Raw genomic sequence first — 26,335 nt, 5'->3', positions numbered from 1 at the left:
GAGCTCCTTTGGAATACTTCTCCGCTAGTAGGCGGAACTAATGTGCAAACAGCAATCTCATTGGCTGGCGCTCACCTATTATCGTCCCTGTTTTGATTACAGCAAATCAGTTCGAGCGAACACAGACAACGTGATTAATATTCATGAACCCAGCAGCTCATTAAACCTTAGTGTGTTTAATATTGTTATTAATAGTAGAATTTGTGGTAGTAACAAGACGTTCATAGAAACACTAAATTACAAACAATATCACCACCAGTCCTAAGTTCAGTCAACATGACAAACATGCATTCATACATGGTTATTCTAATTACTAAAGTTCTAATGGCTAAAGTTGAATGCTAATTATAATTATAATATTATATCAGATATTTAATATTAGTCTGGTGAGTAAACTAAAAATGTCATTAATTTAATTAAAATTTCATTCATTTAACATATTTAATATTGGGGTCATCCAAGTTATTTAATTTTTTTTTTTTTTTTTAAAAAAAAGCAACACAATAGTTACTTTCCCTGGTAATTAGTTACTTTTATAATGATGTAACTCAGTTACTAACTCAGTTACTATTTGTGAGAAGTAACTATAACTAATTAGTTTTTTAAAGGTACGTGCCCAACACTGTTCAGTTCTGTAAATGTTGTTCAAAACTCGTATGACCTTTCGCTTTTGTTTTAGTTGGAAACAGATGCTCAGTGACCAACACTCCGGCAAACAATGTTTGTGTTTAACACAAAAAGTCACGTGGGTTTGGTACAACAGAAGGATGAATAAAAAACCACATCTTATTTTCAGGGTTCGGTATTCCTTTAAGCGAAAGTGTGAGTGCAGCATTTTGATAACCACTAACCGAGTTCTGCTTCTGAGCCCCTGATGTGGTCACTCCGTCATATCGTGCCACGCGCAGTATGACTGCCGCTTCCCTCACGCGTTGTGAGCGCGCCGCTGACGTCACCGTGGGAGTGTGCCATCGGGAGAAATTAACGGACATCAGCACAATTCTCTCTGAACGCTCACGTAAGTTGTAACCGCAAAACGCGCACGCTTTTGCCTTCCATACATGTACAGCGTTAACGCGAAGCCGTCGCCGATATGTTGTAGCTCGGATTGCGGGGCTGGGCACAGTCCGCTAGTTTGTTGGCTGAGCTGTTAGCGAGCTAGTCGGGTTTAGCCTGTGTTGCTGATGATGACGTTAGCAGCCTAGCCGTGCGCTGGAGCGCGCCGCCAGATCAGGTGCAGCAGGTCAGACATCACCAAAACCTACATTTATGCCGATACACCTCACTGCTAAACCCTCCTTATCACACAGATCCAATATAGCGGATGTACACTTTATTATGTTTCAAAACAATAGTGGAGAACGCTGTATTATAATATACATTCATATAAAAATAACAGGGGGGATTTGGAAATTCACCACAAACACCTAGTTATGAAAACTACATTTTCTTAATAAGTCGTAAACAAATTCAAGACCTTGTTTTCGTAAAAGAATACCTTCAACATGGATAGACACGTAATTTAAAGGTTTTGCTAAAAGAAAAACAGTATTTTTTCAAAATTACAGTCTAAATAAAATAAAGCCAGAATGTATACAGAAAGCATAACCAGAGAGTGTAAATGCTTTTTAACCCTTTAACTGTCACCCCCCCATTTTTTTAAATAGGCATGAAAGTGCAATATCCGAACTTAAATTGTTGTAATTCCTGAACACTTTGGAATACAGATCTAAGGTTGGTCTCTTTTCAAAGAAGACAGACAGCAGATTATACCAGAAGTGTATTTTTTCAAAAAATAAAAAAATAAATAAATAAATAAGTTATAGAAGTTTAAATTTACTAAAAAGAAAATGTACTGTACCATTTTTATTTTATTTTATATAAAATACATATTTTACGTAACAGGTTTTACCCTAAATTTGGTATCAATATGTCTAAATAAGTTATGTTCCAAATTTGAAGTTGATGTGAAAAAAAAGAGGTTCCTGTAAAAGGTTGTTTGGGGACGTTATACCACAAACAGCCACCGGGTGCCATACAAACTAGAATTTTTTTAAAATGCATTTTTCTGTCACAAACGTCTAAATTTCTCTGTCAATTTTACTTCTATCACAAAATAACCACCAAATATCAAATCCTGAGACTCAGACCTTTCCAATGACATGTTGTTTGTCAAGATTATAAAAAGTTTAGATTCTAAAAGACCATAATGCATTTTGTAATATGACACTTGACACCGCTGCTAAGGGGGAGGAGACCGGCAAAAGATTTTACAGTACCATTTCCATGGTAACACAATGTTCATAGAATGATTCTTGGGCTTCTAAGCTTTCAAATGATATATAATTTATGATGATTACTAAAATATTTGTTGGAGAAAAAGGACAATGAAAAAAAGAGCGCCAAGCGTCCCACAGGTGGGACGGTGACAGTTAAAGGGTTAAAGTTGTAGCTCTAGAATATTTGAAAGTAATAAACCAGGCATCCACTTGATATTATATAATTATGTGTATTTAAAATGGATTTGTTACCAATTGTTATATTTAAACGAATTATTAATTATTGTGGAAATAGTTGATCTTCTACATAAGGGCGCTTGTTGGTAAAATGACGATAATTTAAATCGCATCTCCTTTGGAATGCCGATATTACTGTTAGAAATAAGTCTCTTTTTTTTCCCTAGATGGTTCAGTAACAACTTGAATTGTATTCTTTCTGTATTTGATGGTTGTGGTAATATTTTAAGTTACGAACAATTTCTGAATCTCCATAACTTTCCAGTCCCACCAAAGGAATATAATACCTTGATGAGAGCTATCCCAGTTGACTACTAATAAAATATTATTTAAACAATGTTTAAGGATTATTTACCAGAAAAAAATATTTATCAGAATTTATTTACCAGAAAATGGTAAATACACAACACAGAAGAAAAAAAAAAAAAGAAAGAAAGAAATAACCTATAATAAATTAACTCTTTATCAAATCGAATTATCCTTTATAAATTCATTAAACATGCTTTTGATTATTAAAATGTAATGAAACTATTAAAATAGAATCTAGAAAATTATTGGAAAACAGAGATTCACAAACAAAACTGAATTTGAGAAAAATTATTAAAACGCATTTCATAGGGCCTTAAAAACATGTAATTTTTGTTAAACTTTTAATAAATTGCTGTTAAATTCTGCAAGTTTCATCATTTCAATGCATTAGACATGCTTTTCGATAAATATACACTACCGTTCAAAAGTTTGGGGTCAGTACATTTTTATTGTTTTTTTTTTTTTTTTCTTTTAAGAAATTAATACTTTTATTCACCAAGGATGTATTAAGTTAATAATTAAAAGTTTATTAAAAGTTAATAATAAATATTTTGGTTTTGTTATAAAATATTTATATTTTGAATAAACACTGTACTTTTTAAACTTGTTATTCATGAAAGAATCCTGGAAAAAAAAAAAAAAATCACAGGTTCCAAAAAAATATTTGGCAGCACAACTGTTGATATTATCCAACATTGATCATTCTAATAATAAATCCGCATATTAGAATGATTTCTGAAGGATCATGTGACACTTAAGACTGGAGTAACAGCTGATAAAAATTCAGCTTTTCATCACAGGAATAAATTCTATTTTAAAGTATGTTAAAATAAAAAACATTATTTTCTATTGTAAAAACATTTTGCAATATTACTGTTTTTTTCTATATTTTTAATCAAATAAATGCAGCCTTGATGAGCATAAGAGACTTCTTTAAAGACTATTACAAGTCTTACTGACCCCAAACTTTTGAACGGTAGTGTATATTTTTAATGTAACCATTAAAATAGAAATGACGAATTTAGGAAAAAATAAAACCTCTTTATTTAATTTGTGTCTTTGTTTTATTGTAGTTGTCCTTTAGTTTGTTACTCGCATCTAGGCTCTTATTATTAATAACAAAAACAAAATAACAAAAAAACTATGTCATGATATAAATTGTTGTTGTGAAATAAAATTACTGTATCATGAAAGATTTGGCTTTAACCTTTAAGCTAACTTACCAATATAGCAAAGATCTCTACATACTTGTAGGCTGTGTAGTGGCACTGGCATGTGATTTTTTTTTTTTATTATTTATTAATTTTTTTAAAGGGGGGATGAAATGCTTTGTTTTAAATAGATAAAATAACTATGATCTCCTTTTGGATAATCTATTATTCAATTATTTTTCCTGTTCTACGTTTTTTGTTGTTGTTTTCTCATAGTATCAGCTCAGTAGTAGTATCGTGATATTTTAGTCAGGTATCGTAAGTCAAAATTTTGGTATCGTGACAACACTACTGCAAGGATAGTACCATAATTTGATGTACGCAAATCCAGAATATAACTTTTCTGTCTTTTTCTCTATGATTGTTCCTTGTAGGAATTATCAAAGTCTAATTTCCCTGTTCTTGTACATTTCTTTAAAAGTTCTGCAATAAAAAAGATAATTTAAATCGCATAACAATAAATCAGCTGGAATTGCAAGCCACCCACTCGCATGTAAATATATATTGGATATTTGCTGCTGATACAAGGTCCCACTGTTGTGGTGCCACCCAAACAAGCTCATTGGCGTGATCAGATGCTGATGCTGTCGGCTGTCTGTTTATACGACTTTGACAGGCGTTTACATACAGCCTGCAATGTAACTAGACGCCGGTTTTAAGGGTTGGTCGTCCTTCCTTCCGCTCAAGTGGTTAGAGCGCAATGATTTCCGATGTTTTTATCAGTCTTTGCTGATGATCGTGTGCAGCGGAGCGTTATATCGACCATCTAATAGTATTAGCCTGGGTTGGGCGTAAACTGCCCATTTACCAGCTAGCCGGGCAGCTAACTCAGCTAGCGAACGCATCAACGGACAGTCCAGCAAAATGATCGGATTAATTCAGTCGTCAGCCACATCCGTTTGTCTCAGAAAGTGAAATGGGTTTGTATGCATGTTTTAGCCTTCCGTATTACATGTCATCCTGATATCTGTCAGTGACAGCTCGAGTTGTAATGGCAAGGCGAGAGAGTTAACGTTAGCTTCATTCATTAGCCAGTCTTGTGTTTCATTAGCGGTTTTTGACAAGTCGTTTTAATCACTTGTTATTGTTTCATGAGCATGTTTGCTATTATACAGACCGCGTACGGTCTAAACAAACTCATCGGGTTGGTTGTAAAACGTAGTTAACAGTCATGTTTAACATGTAGACTTGCATTTGCGTGTTTTCTATATGCTTACTGAATGAAAATGCCATACATGGTTATTTGGTAGATATAATTTTTGTATCACTTGATCGAATTTTTGTCATTTTTAATACACTGTTGATATGCATGATATTATTGTACTGGAGAAAAAGCCTGGTGTTATTACTTTAATGTAATATATGTTTGTTTCACTCTTTTCAGCATGTGATAATACTACATTTATGAGGGGCAAGTTGACTGAAGTGTCAAGAGGACAGCTTACCCAGCACTGAGGGTTGTTGTCTATGTGCCGTTTTGGATTTCCACTTAGATTTATCCACAGTATCGTATTTCTGTGTTGAGAAGAAGAGCAGGATGACTGGAACTGAAGGTATGGAGAGTTGTTTACGTTTACGCATTCATCACAAATTAAGTTTTACTGAATGTACCGGCAGATAGAGGCATAGAGAATTATAATGCAACTGTTGTTGGATGTGCTGAGTGTCCTGAATGTCTTGACTGTAGTGCAGTGCATTATTGCTCAAAGGCACACACACACACACACACACATACAGACAGTGATGTGACCTTGGGAAGCTATGAGAACGGGACTGGGGGAGAGAGTGATGGAGAGAATAAGCTGACCCATTTCAGACACAGAAAATACAGTGTAGAAAATACAGTGCTTTTAAAGATGAAGGGGTGTAACGATTCATTTGTTTTCAAGATAGACTCATTACAAATCCTGGAGATGCACTGCATCCATCTTGAAATGTGACTTTTGAAAAATGAAGCCTCTAAGATCAGTTTAAATGCTAGAAATTGCGATTTGTTACAGTTGTATGCTGTATTTACATATTTATGTACATTCGTTTTGAAAAATTAGGTTACAGGGTGAATCCAGCAGGGCCTCTAGTTTAGGTTTTTTATCGCACTGTGATAATGTTATAGCAAGTTTAGCTGCCAAAAATGTTTTCAAAGTGAATCTGCTCTAGTGATTTCCAGGGACATTATAATCACCATATTGTTATAAAAACCATATGTTGTCTTTAATGTCAAATACTTAAATTTACACAATTGCTTTAAGTATTTTAAACTGTTGTCAATAACAATAGTCTGTTTAAAATTGTATCTAAATTATATATGTAAAAAACAGGAGCTCATTCGGCTGCAATATTATGACAAAAATCATTGTAGATTATTGCTCTTTATATTGTAAGAATGTTTATTAATATTCATATAGAAAACAATATAAAACGTTTTTGTTTCGTTTTGAGCACGTCACATTCTGGCTTCATAGACAAACATGTCAGACTATGCCAAATCTAGCACAAGTTATGCAAAAAGTTATAATCACTGAAGCGATGAAATTAATATTTTATTTACATCGTATCTATGCTGTGGTGTTTATGGTGAGGGAATTTGCAAATGTGCACACTCCACACAGCTCTTGTGTTTTCAGAGCTGATTAATCTAAGCACCTCTGATTGTCCATTGCTTTGCTGAGTTCAACAGAAACGCATTTGATTGGCACCTTTCATTCATTTTCACATTTCATTTTACTCCTGACAGTCGTAATACATTCTTTAATTGTGCAGGGGCATTCTTTGCCAGTTTGTCTTGAATTTATAGGGCATATTTGTTCATTCTGGTGTCTTTTTTTTTGCCATTTAATTTCCAACCCTGATCAACACAATATCACACAAAGAAAAGAAGCACTTCTGATGGCCAAATTCTTCATGTTTTAGTTCACAAGTCAACTAGTTTTCGAACAAGACAAGAAGTACTTTTTTTAAAGGGATAGTTGACCTAAAAGAGAAAATTTGAAAGTGTCTTTAAATGTAAGCACTGCTGCTATATCCATACAAAAATCATAATTGTAAATTATTGCCTTGAAATTGTAATTGCGATTATCACAATTTACATTGAATGATGTTTTGAATAGCTTTGAAGCAAAGCTATTTTTTTCATTGTTTGGAGCAACTACATGCCACGTTTTTATATACAGTTTATTCTTTAAATATAAAAAAGTAAAAAAAAAATGAAATTAAAAAAATAACCTGTAGGAAAAACCTCATACACACACATCTTAAGCAAGCGAGTGATGTAAGTGGATTTATTTATTTATTTTTTAATTGTACTTTTGAACGATTACATAATTGTGGCATCTGGAATTGTAATCACGATTAGAAATTCAATTAATTGTGCAGCCCTAATACACATCAGGTGACTTCTTTGGTCATTGAGTTGCGTTTCACACTGTTTTTCTTGAGCAACCTCCCATGATTAGCGCTTTAGTGTTATTAAGATGCTGTGTCATGTTAAAAACATATCATGAGACTTTGTATTTTATACCATCATTCTGTAAACATATTAAAGTCAAAAGTCAAAACATTTGTGTTTGACATTAGGAAATGTATTTTAAGAAACCTGTACATGTATTTTAAAAGTTATGGAATACAATTGCTTCTGCAATCAAAATGAATTAATTTGCTTTTGAATCAAATCCAATGAATCATAAATCAATTCGAGTTCCTGTAGCTCAGCTGCCTGGTAGAGCATGGTACTGGGAACAGCAAGGTCATGCATTGGATTCCAGGGAAACGCATACAAATGTATTCCTTGCTAGCCGCTTTGAATGAAATCATTTATTAAATGCATGAATGTAAAAATATTCTCTGTGAACATAAAGAAAAAAAAACCATGGCCAGCTTTAGAAAGATCTTTCTCACATTGTAATATGTACACATGGCCATGACACATATACCACTATTGGCTTGCGGTGACCTTTTCTTTTGCCATTATGAGATGAAGGAGAGTTAAATATCAACTGTAAACTACTAGAACAAACTGGTGACAAGAATGTTGCTCACACAAGCCTCTGAAGGTACCGTCATTACACACATTTCTTTGGGCTGATAGAACTGGTGTGACAGCACCCCAGGGTGTTCTTGGGTGTGTGCAGGGTCTGTTAAACTGCTGTTGTGTTGAATATGATTGTGTTATAGAATAGCTGTGCCAGGCATGTGCGTCACTCTGTCACTCGTCCGTTTAATTATGCATGTAGGACACATCAACACTCTTCTCTGGGTAAAGCTTCACAGACACGACTGTTCATTCACTGCGTGTGTCACCTTGCTGTCATGCCACTCCCACATCTGGAGGATACTGTGTTTCTGAACTAATTAAGGTCAGGGTTTGTTTACTGCTAAACTAGGTGTGGGTTTGTTTCCTGCTTAACTAGGTGTAGGGCTTTAGTGTAGTCTGGATTGATGACAAGTTCCTTGTTTCTTGTATGGTGTGGTTGGGATCTATCTTCGCAAGATGGTTTTTGGCAGTGCCGCCTGTTTGCAAAGGGTAAGAAGAATCATTTGTATATTTCCAAGAACACTCAAGATGGTGAGGCTGACATTCAAGTGCTGTAAACCACTGGTGCTATATGCATCCCATTTAGTTTCTCTGGGAAAGTTTATATGCATGTAACTTCATCTTAAAACTAATTGGTTTGGTTTGTAGCATAGTACTCTTTATAGCGTGCAACAGTCAGGTTCCAGAAGTAAAAAATGCCATTGGTTTTCTCCATGGGGCATTGATTTTTAACGATGGCTTATAAACCTTTAAAGACATACTGTGAGGTGAGCTAGGTTGTTAATCAGTGGTGTATATAAATATGCGTAAGCGTGTAAACGTATCTATATTTTGGAATAAACTTAAAATATTTGCAGCTTTAAATCAATAGTTTTATGTCTCCATCAGTTTTCAATGGAAAATTTCATTTGCGATGCTTCAGAAGAATGTAGTTCTTTTCCTCATTAAAGGAGAAGTCTACTTCCAAAACAAAGATTCACATATAATGTACTCCCCCTCTTGTCTTTCTTTCTTCAGTTGTAAAGAAATTGTTTTTTGAGGAAAACATTTCAGCATTTTTCTCCATATAATGGACTGATATGGTGCCCCGATTTTGAACTTTCAAAATGCAGTTTAAAAGCAAAGTGTGGTTGTAAACGATCTCAGCCGAGGAAGAACGGTCATATCTAGCGAAATGATCGGTTATTTTAATTAAAAAAATAGGATTTAAATACTTTTTCATCTCAAACGCTCGTTTTGCCTTGCTCTCCCTGAACTCTGTGTATTCTGGCTCAAGACAGTTAGGGTATGTCGAAAAACTCCTATCGTGTTTTCTCCCTCAACTTCAAAAATCATTTCAAAATCATCCTGCATTGCTGCAGAAGTACCGACGTGCAAAGTGAACATGCAAAGAAAATCAAACATCCTTAACAAAAAAGGTAAAATAGTGATATAGGATAATTTTGAAGTTGAACCGGAACAAAAACAGTCCAGGCAGAGTAAGACAGGACAAGCGTTTGGCATTAAAAAGTATATAAATTGTATTATTTTTATTAAAATATCTGCTCGTTACGCCAGATAAGACCCTTCTTTCTAAGCTGGGATCGTTTACAACCTCATTTGAGATAGTATGAAGCCGCATTTAAACAGCGTTTTGGAAGTTCAAAATCGGGGCACCATATCAGTTCATTATATGGAGAAAAATGCTGAAATGTTTTTCTCAAAAAACATAATTTCTTTACAACTGAAGTAAGAAAGACATGAACATCTTGGATGACAAGAGGGTACATTTATATATGAATCTTTGTTTTGGAAGTGGGCTTCTCCTTTAAAGCTAAATAAACTTTTTGTTGTTTGTTTTGTAATTTTCATCCATTTTTTTGCTTCAAATCAACGTTTTTAATGTTGCAGTTCACTTTGTAGCTGGACGGTTTGATTCATGAGTCATACCGCTTTAATGAAGACTTTTAAAAAAACCCCTATGGGATATGATACTTCCGGAACTAAGGATGCTGAAAAAGCTGGAAACTGTTTTACTCCATTGAGGAATTCACTGAAATCCAAATGGGAAATGAAACAAAGGCTGATGAAGAACTGGGCGGTAACTGTTGAAGTTATTATGGAGCGCTGTGGTGGTGTAGTAAGAGGGTTCATGTTGAAGTAAGCTGAATAAAGAGGATTACAGCTGGCTGTTATTCTCTCCATCCGAGGCCCATCTTAAGCCTGAGCTCCACCGCCAGACTCGTTTCAACACACCTGAAGCTTTGGCTTTGTTTTATAAAGGTTCATTTTAGACTTGTATAATGCTTTTATGCAGCATTCACCATGTTTGTTTGTCTGTACAAAATCAGTGCAGCAAATTTGATTGAGAAAATAAAGAAGTTTTTTACACCGGTAATGCAGTGTCATCTAATGATGTAATCAAGAATGTAATGTAAATGTTCCCGGAAATGACTCGTCTCGGCTGCCAAAATCATGTATCATACTCCAAACATGAACACGCCCTGTTGTCACTGTGCGAGTCTGTACCATTGAAGTGAATGACTATCATGTGTAATGTGTCACAATAAGCTTAGTCTCATCTGACAACCATTTTTCTCCACAGCCAACCCTGACCTGTGAGCCAGTGGAGGCCAGGCTGGACTAATGGTAGGAGACATGATTTACTTAATGTTGTTTTATGTCATATTTGTCTTTTGAGATCTAATGTGATATTGTTTTGAATATCGTTCTGTGTCAATATAAACTAATTCAAGCATGTCTGAAACGTTAAGCTGAATGAGTTTTAGATTGTGTTGCGCTTGATGGACAAATGATTGGTTGCTAGGCCACCTGGGGTTGTAGTAGTGCCTCGGCTCCACTGAGGGTTTGTCACCTCGTCTAAGTTCACTTTTGTGTTTAACAATGCCAAACCCATAACTCATCACCTTTACTCACCTTAGCTTCACATGAAGGCTGCACGATTAAGTGAAATAAAATCATTACGGCTTAGTGTGATTATCAAATACATAGAAAAGTTTTCGAGTGAAGCGCTGTACTGCGTTCTTACACGAGAGCATTTTAATTTCCACCATTTCCACTCCACGCGAACTACATCACTGCATCTGCTGAGTTTGGGTTGCTTTAACCTCCAACCATCTTTCTGTACTTGTAATGAGAAGCACTTGCCAACAAAAGTTTGATGATTTCATGTTTAAAAAATGAAGAAGATAGGCATAAATATTAGTATTACAGTTGTAATGTAAAATACAAAAGCTAATATTATTAGTAACAACAATTTAAACCCAAATATTATTATTTTATATTTTATATTATTTATATATAATATCACAAAATTTTAGCTACAGCTAACTTGGGTTTTAATTTGCAACGTCAATTTTAAATCAGAAAAATCACACTTTTCCCTCAAATCGTGCAGCCCTACTAAGCATTCATGCTTCTAACGTTATTATAAGGATTTTGATAATGATTATTTAACAAATTTCTGCAATGATTTCCATTAAAGGGTCTAAAATTGTATAAATACTGCTGTATAAGTGCTCTAATATAATTTGACCCAGAGACCCTTCGAGCATTTCAGAAATTAGCACCCTTATGTTTTTCTTTTGTAGTTCTATCATACCTCATTCGCTTGGCAACACCCATGGCTGTAGACTAGTAGTAGTCTGTCAATAGTGATATTGCTAATGTAGTTTTAGTTGGTTGGCTCAGAAGCTTCAAGGCGTGGCTTAGTTAATCCATGACCTCTGCCATCACTCTCATTAATATATTGGCTAGACATAATGGTGAATAAAAATGAAGCTGGAGAAAAAAAAAATGTCAGCTGCGTGTTTTTGTCTCTGAGCCAACCAATGCAATGCTGCTGTTGTGATTTGAGCTCATGTAGTTGTTGCTTGTGTTCCATCGCTCACAGCTGCATGACATAATCCATTTTATTTTCCTTCTGTGGTAGACGAGCATGACTTTGCGCCAAACCACAGATGCATGTATGCTCTCAGAGTCCACCTGACTGCTGCCACCCTCTGCTTCCTGGCTTTTGAAACTGCCCATCAGAGGGCTGGTGGAGGCGGGGCATAGCTAGACCCCACCCCTGTGCTGACCCTCTGAGTGAGACTGGCGCCTCCTGATGGACCAGGGTGGTAGCGAGCAGCCTGGGGTGGAGGAGCCAGACTCTGGGGGTCGAGCAGAGCGGGAGGTGAGCAGGAGGGCGTCCGAGCCTGATCACGGCCTGTCCAAAATTACCCACAATGCCTTGGAGAACATGGGCGCGCTGGGCCACGGCCTGAAGCACTTCTTCCAACCTCAGCGCAGACGCTCGTCCGTCTCGCCGCACGACTACGCCTCTTCCTCCACAGGCCCCATCCCTGAGCCCCCAGAAGCGGGGCCAGAGTTGGGGGAAGCGCCTGCCGTGACGGTCGCCGCCCCTAACTCTGACCCCCACGCTTCCGCCCCTCCTGCAGCTCTGAGCCGCGTGCTGCAGCAGATTCGAGGCCCCCCCCATGATGAAGAGAGGGACCAGCCTGCAGAGCCGCCGCAGCAAGGCAGGGGGGGGAGGGGAGGCCCCCCAGAAAGGCAGCCCCCAGATCCACAGGCGCAGTACCCAGGAGACCTTGCTGCAGGCGGGACGGCCACGCTCCTCTTCCACCACCGATACACCTAGCAGCCCGGCTTTGGCGGACATGTTGCTGACCTCGGGGTACCACTCCACCGAGGAGGCTGATCGGGTAAGCGCCACATGAACGGCACAGGTTTGTCAAGGTGATTTCTTCCACAATGTTGTTGGTAGCCAAGATCCTAGTTTTTTTTTCGCCATTTTTTTTTTATGTTAAACTTAAATCATATTAAAGGATTAGTTTGCTCCAGAATTAAAATTTCCTGATAATTTACTCACCCCCATGTCATCCAAGATGTTCAGGGCTCTGCATTTATTTTTAAATTTAGGAGCACGGTCAAAATTTCAGGAGCAATTATCAAAAAACCTGATCAAAAATTAGCCTTCCCATTACGAGGTGATATTTGACTCCTTAAAGTAATTTACAGGGGAATTTTGTTTTTACCTTTGTAATGGCATTTTTTTAACTTTATTAAAAGAATGTCATCTTTTATGTCATTTTTTTTTTAATTATATTTTATAAGCTTTTTAAAATTTCAGAATAAGAACAAGTAGATTAAGAGTAAGTTACCAATCAAATGAAATCAGTATTAACAAAATGAATTTGTACTACAGAGGTGGCACAGAAGAACACAAAAGTGGCTTGTAGGTGTATTTTCATATATTTAATGAGGCTCAGAGGTGGCGTGAGTGGAATCAAATTCATAAGTTCATGTTTTAAATATAAAATTTTGAATACAGAAATAAGTAATTTAAATAACTGAAAAGATACTTTAAAAATGAAACTAAAAATGCCAGTAGGTGGCGGCAAGTTACTGATTTAATTACTGAATCATTCATTCATTTGATTCGTTTGAACGGCTGATTCATTTAGGAATAAAGCAAGTGACTATAAGTCTTTATAAATAGGAAACTGAATCATTGACTCACTAGATTACTTTAAAAACGCATGTTCATTCATAAATGAAACACCGCTGTCTTTGAATGGAGATGCGCAGCGGCTCAGTTGTGACTAGTTTCAAACTATTTTTGATGACGAAATAGAACAAAATCAGGCAATAGTGTTATAGTCAGACAATGTCACAAATCTCACAAAGTTCCATTATAATCAACTAAGCTCTCTAAACTGCACAATGAATCTCTTATTTACACTTTCTCTACACTTTATGAAAGGATTCATTAGATATGTCTGTGACACATTACTCAACGTTGCAAAAACACGTAGAAACCTTTGAAGCTTCCCTTAGTGCAAACACAAATATGCTGACTGGATCAGACGCACCCAGAAGTTTTCAGTCGCATATGCAACTGAAATGATCGCCCTGATGTTCATGTCTTTCTTTCTTTCTTTAGTCAAAAAGAAATTAAGGTTTTTGAGGAAAACATTCTAGGGTTTCTATCCAAATAGTGGACTTCAATGGGGATTTATGGGTTGAAGGTCCAAACTGTAGTTTAAGTGCAGCTTCAAAGGGCTCTACACGATCCCAACCAAGGAATAAGGGTTTTATCTGGCAAAAATGATTGGTCTTTTTTAAAAAAAACTGAAACAAATCTAACCACAAATGCTCATCTTGCACTAGCTCTGCGATGCACGCATTATGTAATCAAATTGAAAAGGTCACACGGTTAGTTCATCTGTGTGCTTCGTCCATCATCGTTGTTTTACCTTTTTTTTGTAAAAAACATTTGACTTAGTCTAAACACTGGGTCGGTACTTCCACCAAATGTCACGCGTGACCTTTCTAACGTGATTACATAATGCATGAAGTCATGGACGCAGATCTAGTGCAAGAATAGCATTTGTAGTTAAAAAGTATATCCTTTTGTATGTTTTTTAGAAAATGACCCATCGTTTCACCGCATAAGATCCTTCAGCTGGATCTTATGTAAAACTTGAGGCTTTCAGTGATTTTTGAAGTGCAGCCCTGAACTACTGGCCCGAGCATACAGAAAAAAAAAATCCTTGATGTTGAGTTTTACAAAGTATTCTAGCATACCTTGCACATACTAGCAATCATTGTGCCTAAGGGAATCATGATCAGTGTTCAATAGGAGGTGATAGTAGGTTGTTTGTAAGTGATGGGAAGTCAAATTTTAAGTTAAAAGCAATCTGGGCAGATGGCAATCTGTTGCCTGCTGCGTGTGTCTGAAAGAAACCTCCAGGATGGATGGATGAGTTGACAGCATTCACAGGTCAGGAAGCTTGTGTAGCAGGTCACTATGTTCTTAAGCCCTGCTATATTTAGCCAAGTCTTTGGATGCACTTCAGTTCAGTGCACTTCTGTAAGCAGCATTGAGCATAATGTTGAAATCATTGCCTTTGTGCTTTTTTTTTTAAACCAGGATGTGGGATCAGGACAGCTGTTTGCTTTCTTGTGTCCTCAAGGATAGTCAAGGTTAAGTTTGCTCTTGCATGACAGGTGCAGCAACTTTATTTAGAGCCAGCAAAACCAGTTCCACTGCATAGCCTTTCTCTCCATTACTAGATGCTTTTTCCTGCTGCTCACTCAAAATAGCATTCAGAATTCATTTACCAGGAGAAATGTTGACCAAGACTACTGTATTAAGTCTCTTGAGGGTAATTATGCTTACAGTTCATAGTACTATGCTTTTAAGCATGCCTTTTTCAACAGCTAAGCACTTCTTCTACCAGATAGACTAAAGGGTCTGGGTGACTGCCAAAGTGATTCGACTCACCTGTTGTTAGAACTTAGCGGCACCATCCAGAACGTTCCTCTCTCAGGGGAATGCCCAAGCATAAGCCCTGTCATTTATTTCAGACCACCATTTCAGCCTGGCTAGCTCAGTAAATGGAGTTTATGGTGATTTGCTGGGTATGCTGGTTTTGTTCTTAAGTGTGCTGTTTAGTTTTTACAGCTTAGTTTTGTTGTCAGTGAAATTTGAGGTCAATGTATTTTGTCACAGTTAGCTCAGCTCTGTAAGAGGCTTTAACACCTTTGTTAATCAAACAGAACTGTGATTCTGAGATAAACGGGGAGAAAATCCTCTCTTGACCAGATAGGTGTGAAAAAGGCATCAAAAGTCAGCTGTGATGTCTATACAGGCATCGTCTGGGACTTATCAAATGGGCTTTCGGCTATGTGATCAGTTCACCTAGTTTTCCTCTGCATGCATGTCCACATAGCTGGGAAATCTAGCCGTGTAATTTATATCAAGTTGCAGTGGGGAACTTATCATTGCCGGTAAACACCTGATCTTATTGGCAATGATAATTCATTTTTTCATGATCGAACAATGCTGGTGGGGCTTTTAGCCAGTTTACAAAGACTCCCATTGATGCTTAGATCACCCGTAGCTGTTTATCTATGATCAGTGAAGGCCATATCACTGCTAATCTGGAATCGACTCGTCTGTCAATGGGTGGAGGGACAGAGTTCATTTCATTGCAAGCTTGTACTAAAGATTTAACATGACCAAATCTTACCTATACACCAGTATATTATTAATACAAAAAAGGCAAAAAGAAACCTTCATTTTTTTCCTTAATTTTGGTTCCTTTGTTATCTGCCTCAGCTGGTGAAGTGGTGCAGTGTGCCATTTGTTTTTTATCAGTGAATGCCCTGCATTATCTCAGAACTTTGAGGGCTATGTCATAGTACAGAGGTCCAAACTGTCAACGTCATCTGAGACCGGTGTAGTCACTCACTTAGTTTAAACGTGGCATGCCTTTCCAGATGGACTGCACTGAAAGTGAACCATCGTTGATGGTAATTAATTTCTATTCTTTCTATTCTTCTATTGCTATGTGCAAAATCTAAGTTTAAGAAAATAGGTTAGTGACAACTAAACTTTCTAGGGCGTGGTCAACATCACAATTTAAAACATTGCAGTGCACAACAATGTAAGAAATGCACTTATTTTGACAACCACCTTCTTTATTTGGTGAACTGTAGTAAATTATTATGGATGCACTGATGTTAAAAATCTGAATGATAATTATTTTCATGTTTTGTTAGAAAAGTCTATAATATACTTAGGTTAAAAATTCTTAGTGGTAGTGTAAAACAACACCCTTTTTACCTTGTCAGAATGAGCTCTGCAAAAATCATCTCATTCTGGTCAAGGCTGCTTTAAATGCAAGTGAGCTCTGCTCGCCCCGCCCCTCTCTTCTCTCTGTGGAGTGACGAGCATGTTCACTTATTTAGCCGCTAAACTTGCTAACTAGCATATTAATAGGAAAGGCGATTCATAAAAAAAACCCTTATATTCACTTCTGCTGTAAGTGCAGCTGGATCACGAATGATTTGCACGAACATAGATGCATTTATGTAGATCGGGAGGTGCATTCCCTTCATAAACAAACATAATCCACTGCATCTTCAGCAGCTCAGATGTCGGGAGTAAATGATGACCACTACGTTCATTATTACATCCAGCAACACAACACCTCAGTCGCTCAATTCTTGTTTAACTTACATCCCTACTCCAGCATCAAAATATGGAGGTTGGACTGTTACAACTGATCTGAGGTAAGACGCTCATGTCAATCAACTATCGTGGGAGCGGCCTCTGTCGGTGTGACGCCACAACGACAGGCATCTGAGAATGGCTCGATTTGAAAAAGGGGATATTATTTTTACAGATTAATTAAAAACCACTGCATGGATTTTTATCATTATAGGGTACATACACTGCCAACACACATTAATGTTCAAACAAAATGTAAAAGTGAACTTAGCATCCGATGACCCCTTTAAAAATAAAGCACTTAAAACTAAAATCTGTCATTCTGCTACAAGTCAAATTAAATATGAAATCATGTACAGTATTAATTTTGTAAAGGTTCTGTTTAATGGTGTTATTAAATTATTTGTGCTTTAGTGCTTTAAAATAGTACCTTTGCAATCACCTCACACTCACTTAAAGAGTTAGTTCACCCAAAAATGAAACTTCTGTTATTAATTACTCATCCTCATGTTGTTCCAAACCTGTAAGACCTTCGTTCATCTTCAGAACACAAATGAAGATATTTTTGACGAAATACAAGAGCTTTCTGACCGTGCATAGTCAGCAACGCAACTGACACATTCAAGGCCCAGAAAAGTAGCGAGGACATTGTTAAAATAGTTCATGTGATATCAGCTATGAGAATGCTTTTTGTGCGCAAAGAAAAGATGCGCACAGCAGCATCACACTGCAGTAACATGAACTCTAAATGCATGATTGTATCTGCACAACACTAAATCTCACTCTTCTCCTCGCAGCAAGATCGTTTGGAGGTGTTGGGTCCTGCCGTGTCTCCCAATGCTCTGTCAACCAGTTCTGATGGCGGTCAGTACGGTGTGGATTCGGTGGATGGAACGCCGGACCCTCAGCGCACCAAGCAGGCCATCGCTCAGCTGCAGCAGAAGATCCTCAAACTCACAGAGCAGATCAAAATCGAACAAACGGCAAGAGACGACAATGTAGCCGAGTACCTGAAGCTGGCCAACAACGCAGACAAACAGCAGAGTGCTCGCATCAAGCAAGTGTTTGAGAAGAAGAACCAGAAGTCTGCGCAGACCATCCAGCAGCTGCAGAGGAAGCTGGAGCATTACCACCGCAAGCTCAGAGAGGTGGAGCACAACGGGATACCACGCCAACCCAAAGATGTCCTGCGAGATATGCACCAGGGTCTGAAGGATGTGGGAGCCAAGGTAAAGACTGCCTGCTTGCTTTACAGTGTGGTTTGAGATGTGTTTTCATTTATTTAAAGGGATAGTTCGCCCAAAAATGAAAATTTGGTCATTAATTACTCACCCTCATATCATTCCAAGACCTTCGTTCATCTTTGAAATATTAATGAAATCCAAAAACTTTCTGACCCTGCATTGACATGTTCAAGGCCCAGAAAAGTAGTAAGGGCATCATTAAAATAGTACATTAATAACGGGGTGAATTGGGTGAACTATCCCTTTAAGGGCATCAAACCTGACTTTCTAAGTTAATTGTATGACGCATGTATTGTTGTCCACTTATGTACTCTGTCAGCAAGCCAGAATTGGATCTTCTCAGTGATTGAAAGAACTTAATAAAATATTGGATTTTAACTGATGGAACCACAAGAAACATTTATTCACTAGCTCTCTTCCCAAACCTAATGACCTGCCTTGTGTATTCCAGCCTAGAGAAGGCTGGAGTACACTACATGACTTTTGGAAGTGGAAGTGTGTGATCCTTGGTGGATTAGTGTATCATGCCCAGTTTTTCTCTGTAGCTGCTTACAAAGTTGGCAAGAGTATGCTGCCTAGTGTTTTAAAATCTTTTCAGATTTAAAAAGCCATGTAGTGTTTTTCAGCCTTAAGGCAGTATCATAACATAAATAGATCCTCATAAGTGCCGATTTGAAATGGTTCACATATAGGGAGCAGCTGCATGCTGGGCTGCAAGATATATATGCATATTGCAAAGGCTTGCACTAAATGATTTTATTACATAAAAAAAGTCCTGAAAACTCAGTGCTGATAGCCGAGATTGGGCATGCTGCTGTTATTTGGGCGTGTGTGTGTGCTCAAATGACGTATGCAAGTTGATCAACAAGCCTTCTTAAGTTTCATAGCAAAAATGAGCCTCAAACACATACATCACTTTATTTTCAGTTTAGTTCACTTCCAGAACAAAAATTTAAAGATCATGTACTCACTCCCTTGTCGTCCAAGATGTTCATGTCTTTCTTTCTTTAGTCGTAAAGCAATTATATTTTTTAAGGTAAACATTTCAGGATTTTTCTCAATGTAATGGATTTGTAGTAAATTTGGTGTCCCTGAATTTGAATTTACAAAATGTAGTTTAAATGCAGCTTCAAAGGGCTCTAAACGACCCCAGCTGAGGAAGAAGGGTCTTATCTAGCGAAATGATTGTTTATTTTCCAAAAAAATTTACAATTTATATACTTTTTAACCTCAAACACTGATTTTTTCCAGATAATGGCAGTTAGGGTATGTCTAAATACTCCCATCTCATTTTCTCCTCCAACTTCAAAATCGTCCTACATTGCTGCAGAAGTGCCAACCCAGTATTTATAAAGTGAACATGCAAAAAAGATTAAACACTCTTTACAAAAAAAGATAAAACAGTGATGTATGCGATGTAACGATTTTGAAGTTGGAGAAAAAAATGAGATCGGAGTTTTTAGACGTACTCTAACTGTCATGACCAGAAAAAAAGAGTGTTCACACAGAGCTAGACGATGAGTGTTGGAGGTTAAAAAGTATATAATTTGTCTTTTTTTTTTTTTTTTTTTTTTTTGGAAAATAACTAATTCAACTAACAATTAAATGCAGCTTCAAACGATCCCAGCCGAGGAAGAAAGGTGTTATCTAGCGAAACGATCGGTTATTTTCATTAAAAAATAACAATTTAAATACTTTTAATCTCAAATGCTCATCTTGCCTTGCTCTCCCTGAACTCTGACACTCTCCCTGTGTATTCTGACTCAAGACAATTAGGGTATGTCGAAAACCTCAGATCTTATTTTCTCCCTCAACTTCAAAAATCATTTCAAAATCATCCTACATCTGTGCAGAAGTACCAACCCAGTCTTTGCAAAGTGAACATGCAAAGAAGATCAAACACCCTTAACAAAAGGTAAGATAGCGATATAGGATGATTTTGAAGTTAAGGGAGAACATATGATGGGAGTTTTTCGACATACCCTAACTGTCATGAACCGGAACAAAAACAGTCCAGGCAGAGTAAGACGAGACGAGCGTTTGGCATTAAAATGTATAGAAATTGTATTATTTTTATGAAAATAACCGATCGTTACGCTAGATAAGACCCTTCTATCTTGGCTGGGATCGTTTACAAATGCATTTGAGATCGTTTGAAGCCGCATTTAAACTGCAGAAAAATGCAGAAATGTTTTCCTCAAAAAACACAATCAAACACGGGGCACCATTGAAGTCCACTATATGGAAAAAAATCCTGAAATGTTTTCTTCCAAAAACTGAAGACAGAAAGACATGAACATCTTGGATGACAAGGGGGTGAGTAAATTATTTGTAAATTGTTGTTCTGGAAGTGGAGTTTAAATATGCTTGGCACATGCTTGATCCCTGCTTATGGCTTGAGACGCTAAGTGCCAACATCTCTGTGACTCTACATAGGATGAGCAGTTTTGAAAAAGGATGGATGGCAGGAATTTTTACTGATACTTTTCAGTACTGAATGACTATCAACTGTGCGCCATGTTGAATTGTTTTTTTCTCTGAGCTTGTCGCAGTACATTCTGTGAGAATTCAGTGCTGCCTTTTAGAATGTTGCTGCCTACCTTTCAGAACAGCCTATGTTTTGGAAGCGTGCCTGTGGTGCCTTAAAATGCTGTCTGGGTAGGCGGCAATATACTAGCTTTTGGAACAGAGTTTTAGTATCACTATTACCCTTTGATTTTGTTTCAGTCATAAATTACAAGCAAATTCAGAAAGGCATTCTTATTCAGCAGCCTTTTTTGCATCTTCAAATCACCCAACCACAAAACCCATGCAGATCAAAGGCATCAAATGCATTTAATTTTGTTTTCTCTCAGGTAACCGGTGGACTCTCTAGTATCTCTCAGGCAACTCACTCGGCCGCGGGAGCAGTCGTATCCAAACCTCGCGAGATTGCCTCTCTCATCCGCAACAAGTTTGGAAGTGCAGACAACATCTCTGCCCTAAAAGACTCTCTAGATGAACAACAAGGGGATGAGCCTGTAACAACCACAGGGACGGCGGGCACTAGAACCCCAGGACCTGGGCAGCTGCAGTCCAGTCCAAAATACGGCAGCGAGGACGACTGCTCCAGCGCTACGTCAGGGTCAGCCGGAGCAAATAGCACCACGGGGGCTCCCGGAGGCCCTCCGAGCTCAAAGGGTAATACACTGGAGCATGGCCAGAGCTCTGGCTTTGATGCACTGCTGCACGAAATCCAGGAATTGAAGGACAACCAGAGTCGACTAGAAGAATCCTTTGAAAACCTCAAGACTCACTATCAGCGAGACTACACAGAAATCATGCAGGCCCTGCAAGAGGAGAGATACAGGTACGTGTTACTATAGAAACTGATTGTGCTGGCACTGCTATGTGGTCTGTGTAGGTTTGTATCGGTATTGAAGGTTTTACAGTCAAAACAGCATGCTTGTTGAGAAGGCTCTGGAGAGGAGGATGATATTCAGTTGTTTGGCCTTTTAGGCCACTTTCTCGCTTTTTTTGTCGTTTTATCTCATTTTGTATGTCCATGTGTTAGGTGTGAACGTCTAGAGGAGCAGTTGAATGATTTAACAGAACTGCATCAAAATGAGATTCTCAACTTGAAGCAGGAGCTGGCCAGCATGGAGGAGAAAATTGCTTACCAGTCTTACGAACGAGCCAGAGACATACAGGTACTTGTGTTCAACACTACTGTTATTTTATTATTATTTATATTAGGGGTGGGTGATATGACCAAAATCTTATATCACGAAATGAGCAGTTTAATATACAGTGGCATGCGGAAGTTTGGGAACCCATTGTAGAATCTGTAAAAAAGTGAACTTTAACAAAATAAGAGAGATCATACAAAAAGCATGTTATTTTTAATTTAGTACTGTCCTGAGCAAGATATTTTGGATAAAAGATATTTACATATAGTCCCCAAGACAAAAAATAGCTGAAATTATTTAAATAGCCCCCTTCAAAAGTTTTTTAATACTGTGTGTGGTTATCTGGATGATCTACGATTGTAGTTTTTTGTTTTGTGATGGTTGTTCATGAATCCCTTGTTTGTTCTGTCCCTTTCCAGCAGTGTGACTGTGTGATTTTTGAGATCCATCTTTTTACACTGAGGACAATTGAGGGCCTCAAACACAACTAATAAAAAAGGTTCAAACATTCACTGATGCTCCGGAAGGAAACACGGTGCATTAAGAGCCAGGGGGTGAAAACGTTTTGAATTTGAAGATCAAGGTAGATTGTACTTAATTTGTATCTTCTGTTGCTTCCGAAGGGCAGTACTAAATGGAAAAAATTGATATTTTAACAAAATAAGAAACATTTGGACATCTTCGTCCTGTTCAAAAGTTTTTAAAACAAAACAAAAAAAAAAAACAGTCATAGATCATCCAGGTAACCACAAACAGTATTAAGAACTAAAGGGTCTCCAAACTATTGAATAGGGTTATTTTAATAATTTCAGCTATTGTTTTGTCTTGTGGACTATATGTAAACATCTTTTATGGAAAAAAAAAAAGTCTTACTCAGGACAGTGCTAAATAAAAAATAACATGCTTTTTTATGATCTCTCTTATTTTGTTAAAATAATTCACATTTTCACAGAATCTGCAAGGGGTTCCCAAACTTTTGCATGCCACTGTATCACAATATAATTCTTTTTGCTTTTTAATAAGGTCTTTACGACATTAAAATGAATCATAATTCTTGTCACCAGTGTCAATATCATGAAAAACTCATACTAGCCTAAATAAAAAAATAAATAAATAGCAGAAATATTAGACTGCTGTCACTTTAAGAGCTGCCCGGATCCAATATACTGTTACATATTTGTTTTCTTTCTCAGCTGTTTGATTTTAAAGACCTAAATTACTGTTTACGAGGAAGACAGGCATTTTGACACATACAAGTGTGTTGATCAAGGCCTATGAGCTCTATGAGCACTGTCTTCACGTGCACAAGCCTCTCAGACAAACCACAGTGCTTAAAATGCTGCAAACTATACGTTTTCATGACCATGCAGCACAGCAAAGGTACATGAGCATGTAACCGCGATAGTGATGATAGTCCAAAATCTCTATCGGTTGACAAATTTCTAGTGTGTACTGGTATATCACCCACCCCTAATTTCTACACTATTTTTGTATTTATTAATTTGAATTTTATTTAAATATTTTCATTTTAATTTTAAGTTATGTGCATTTATCATTTTTGAATTTTGTTATTTTTATTTAGCTTTAATTGGGATCACATTATCTATACCCACTGGCAAATCTTTATTTTGCTACAGTCCATTAGTTCTGAAGCATATTTTAATGGACTGTGATGTCTTGAACCCCTCTAGAGCTCTTTATTTTTATTGTTTTTTTTTCTTTTTGCTGATGAATGAAAAAAATATTGGATCAGTCAAAGATATATATTTTTTTAAAACCAGGCGGTTATAAACTTTTAAGTGAAACAGGAGAATGTTAATGCTGAGTTTTCTGATGGGAAAGAACATTAGCTGGTATCATTAAGCTATTTTGTATCGATCTGACGTACAACATTTAGTCTTCTAATTCAGTTTTCAAAACGAAATCCATATGAGACTCACTCAGTCTTTGAGGGCTTTTTCTTAATGATATGATGCAGCTAAAATGTTCATGTTCTGATCTGTTGCCCTTTACTGGCATTCAAGTCTTAGATTAAAGAGATAGTTCACCCAAAAATGAAAATTACCCCATGATTTACTCACCGTGAAGCCATCCTAGGTGTATATGACTTTCTTCTTTCAATCAGAGTTATATTAAAAAATGTCCTGGCTCTTCCGAGCTTTATAATGGCAGTGAATGGGTGTTGAGATTTAAAAGTCCAATAAAGTGCATCCATCCATCATAAAAAGTGCTCCACACAGCTCCAGGGGATTAATAAAGGCCTTCTGAGTAGAATTGGTGAGTTTTTGTAAGAAACTTTAAAAACTGTACGCACATATAAGAGAGACTGGCGTTCCAGCAGGTGATGTAGGCGAACGCGGTGACAAATGCAAAGGACAACAAAACACCAGTGACAAATTAGAAATTAGAAGAAAAATGTAGGAAGATTTCAATTTAAGCTAAGAGGAAACTGGTTTTCCTTTGCTGTAAACAAAACTTGGCTCTCCTGCTACGCCTATAACATATAACAGTTAGCGGAAGCTAGAGATTACAGTTTAGAAAGTTGTAAATATGGATATTTTATTTACACACATCGATTCACTTCAAAAGGCATTATTAATTAAATGGAGTACTTTTTATGATGGATGGACGCACTTTATTGAATTTCAAAATCTCAACACCCATTCACTCCCCTTATAAAGCTTGAAACAGCCAGGACATTTTTAATATAACTCCGATTGTATTGTTTGAAAGAAGAAAGTCATATACACCTAGGATGGCTTGAGGGTGAGTGAATCATGGAGTAATTTTCATTTTTGCGTCAACTCTCCTTTTAACCGTTATGGAAGTGGTGTTATGCAATTGCTGTACTCATACCACCTTTCTCGTTCCCATCCTGTAGGAGGCGCTGGAGGCCTGTCAAACGCGCATCTCTAAAATGGAGCTTCAGCAGCAGCAGCAACAAGTGGTTCAGTTGGAAGGTTTGGAAAACGCCACAGCACGCACTTTACTCGGCAAGCTCATCAACGTGCTGCTGGCCGTCATGGCGGTACTTCTAGTGTTCGTCTCGACGGTCGCAAACTGCGTAGTCCCGCTGATGAAAACACGTAGCCGTACGCTTTCCACATTGCTCCTCGTCATAATCTTGGCTTTTCTGTGGCGGAATTGGGAAGCCATGTCTCAGTACCTGGACCGGTTTCTGCTGCACCCCAGATGACCTGCAGGGGCGCTGCGGATGTCATTTCACGAAGGGACTGGAGGGCGGGAACTTTGATTCAAAGATGAAGACTAACACTGCCTCAGTTGCACTTAGTATGAAGGGACGCGAGGGACAAGAGTGGAGGACACGGACAAAGCCTACAACCTCTTTTTCTTGTTTCTTTCACCGAAGGAGTGAATTTGTTTACATTTTGATCTTTTTCCGTCAACATAAATTGTATTGCTGAGTTTCCTTTTATTTGTTGTTGGAGATGATGCAAGTCGTGTTGTTCATCGTTCTCGTAACTATTGTTAGGATATACATTTATGCAATTTCCTGAGTGTTGCATTGCATTGAATGGAGTGGTTTTAACATGCACTGGATGGTTTTTAATACCATAACTGCTCTTTTCCCTCCTAACTTTAAAGGCGTTTCATTTCTCTCACTCTCTTCTACTGTCGTCTCGCTCTTCCTCTTACGTGCATCTCGATTCATTTCCTGTGCTCATCGCTTCACTCTTCCCACTCGAAACCGTTTGCTGCTGTTTGGACTTCACTGCAGTTCTTGCTGAATGAAGGAAAAGATGGATTCGTTGAAGATGAGGCATCTGGAGCTTGATCGAACGGGCAGAGGAACCGGAACGCTCTGGACCCGAGTCGGCTCCTCTTCATGCCCTCAAAGAGGCACGGTCCCCTGATATATGAACAGAATGAACATACTTGAAGAGCTAGAAATGCTCAAAGACTCTCAGTGCTTCCGTACTGTTTCTTATAGCGACAATGAAATAGTCCTTTTTAGTTTTATTTTTTATTTTTTAAAATGAAATGAATAAACACGCTGTTTTAAAAATGCAAAGTCGCATGATTGAATATTTGACCTTTAAATTGGGGCATTTTAAGGAGTAGGAGTACAAAAGCTAAGTATCGGCCCGATTCCTACTATTTTGCCGATGTTCTTTGTACGTTTCTGAAATTCATCAAAAATATCTTAATTTGTGTTCTGAAGATAAACGAAGGTCTTAGAGGTTTGGAAGGATATGAAGATGAGTAATTAATGACAGAATTTCCATTTTTGGGTTAGCTATCCCTTTAAGGACCTCCAAGGAAACATTAATTCAGTGATGTCAGCCTCACTCTTGCTGCATAATCATTATTTACTAA

The 26,335-nt window shown here is 37.5% G+C and overlaps 1 protein-coding gene across 1 annotated transcript; it reads left to right on the top strand.

Annotated features, from left to right (window-relative positions):
• Positions 1–853: 853 nt before the first annotated feature.
• On the top strand, positions 854–26,030 carry tmcc1b (transmembrane and coiled-coil domain family 1b). Its single transcript, XM_051122401.1, is given in 9 exon segments — positions 854–1,018; positions 5,421–5,589; positions 10,651–10,694; positions 11,998–12,537; positions 12,539–12,769; positions 17,883–18,314; positions 21,185–21,678; positions 21,883–22,018; positions 24,879–26,030. Coding segments are annotated over 6 exon segments (1,974 nt in total). The 5' UTR covers positions 854–1,018; positions 5,421–5,589; positions 10,651–10,694; positions 11,998–12,171; the 3' UTR covers positions 25,194–26,030.
• The last annotated feature ends 305 nt before the right edge of the window (positions 26,031–26,335 follow it).

This window comes from Labeo rohita, chromosome 11 (genome assembly GCF_022985175.1).
Source record: "Labeo rohita strain BAU-BD-2019 chromosome 11, IGBB_LRoh.1.0, whole genome shotgun sequence".
Lineage (NCBI taxonomy): Eukaryota > Metazoa > Chordata > Actinopteri > Cypriniformes > Cyprinidae > Labeo > Labeo rohita.
The sequence above is the reverse complement of the archived record's forward strand: the minus strand, read 5'-3'. Positions and strand labels throughout refer to the sequence as shown.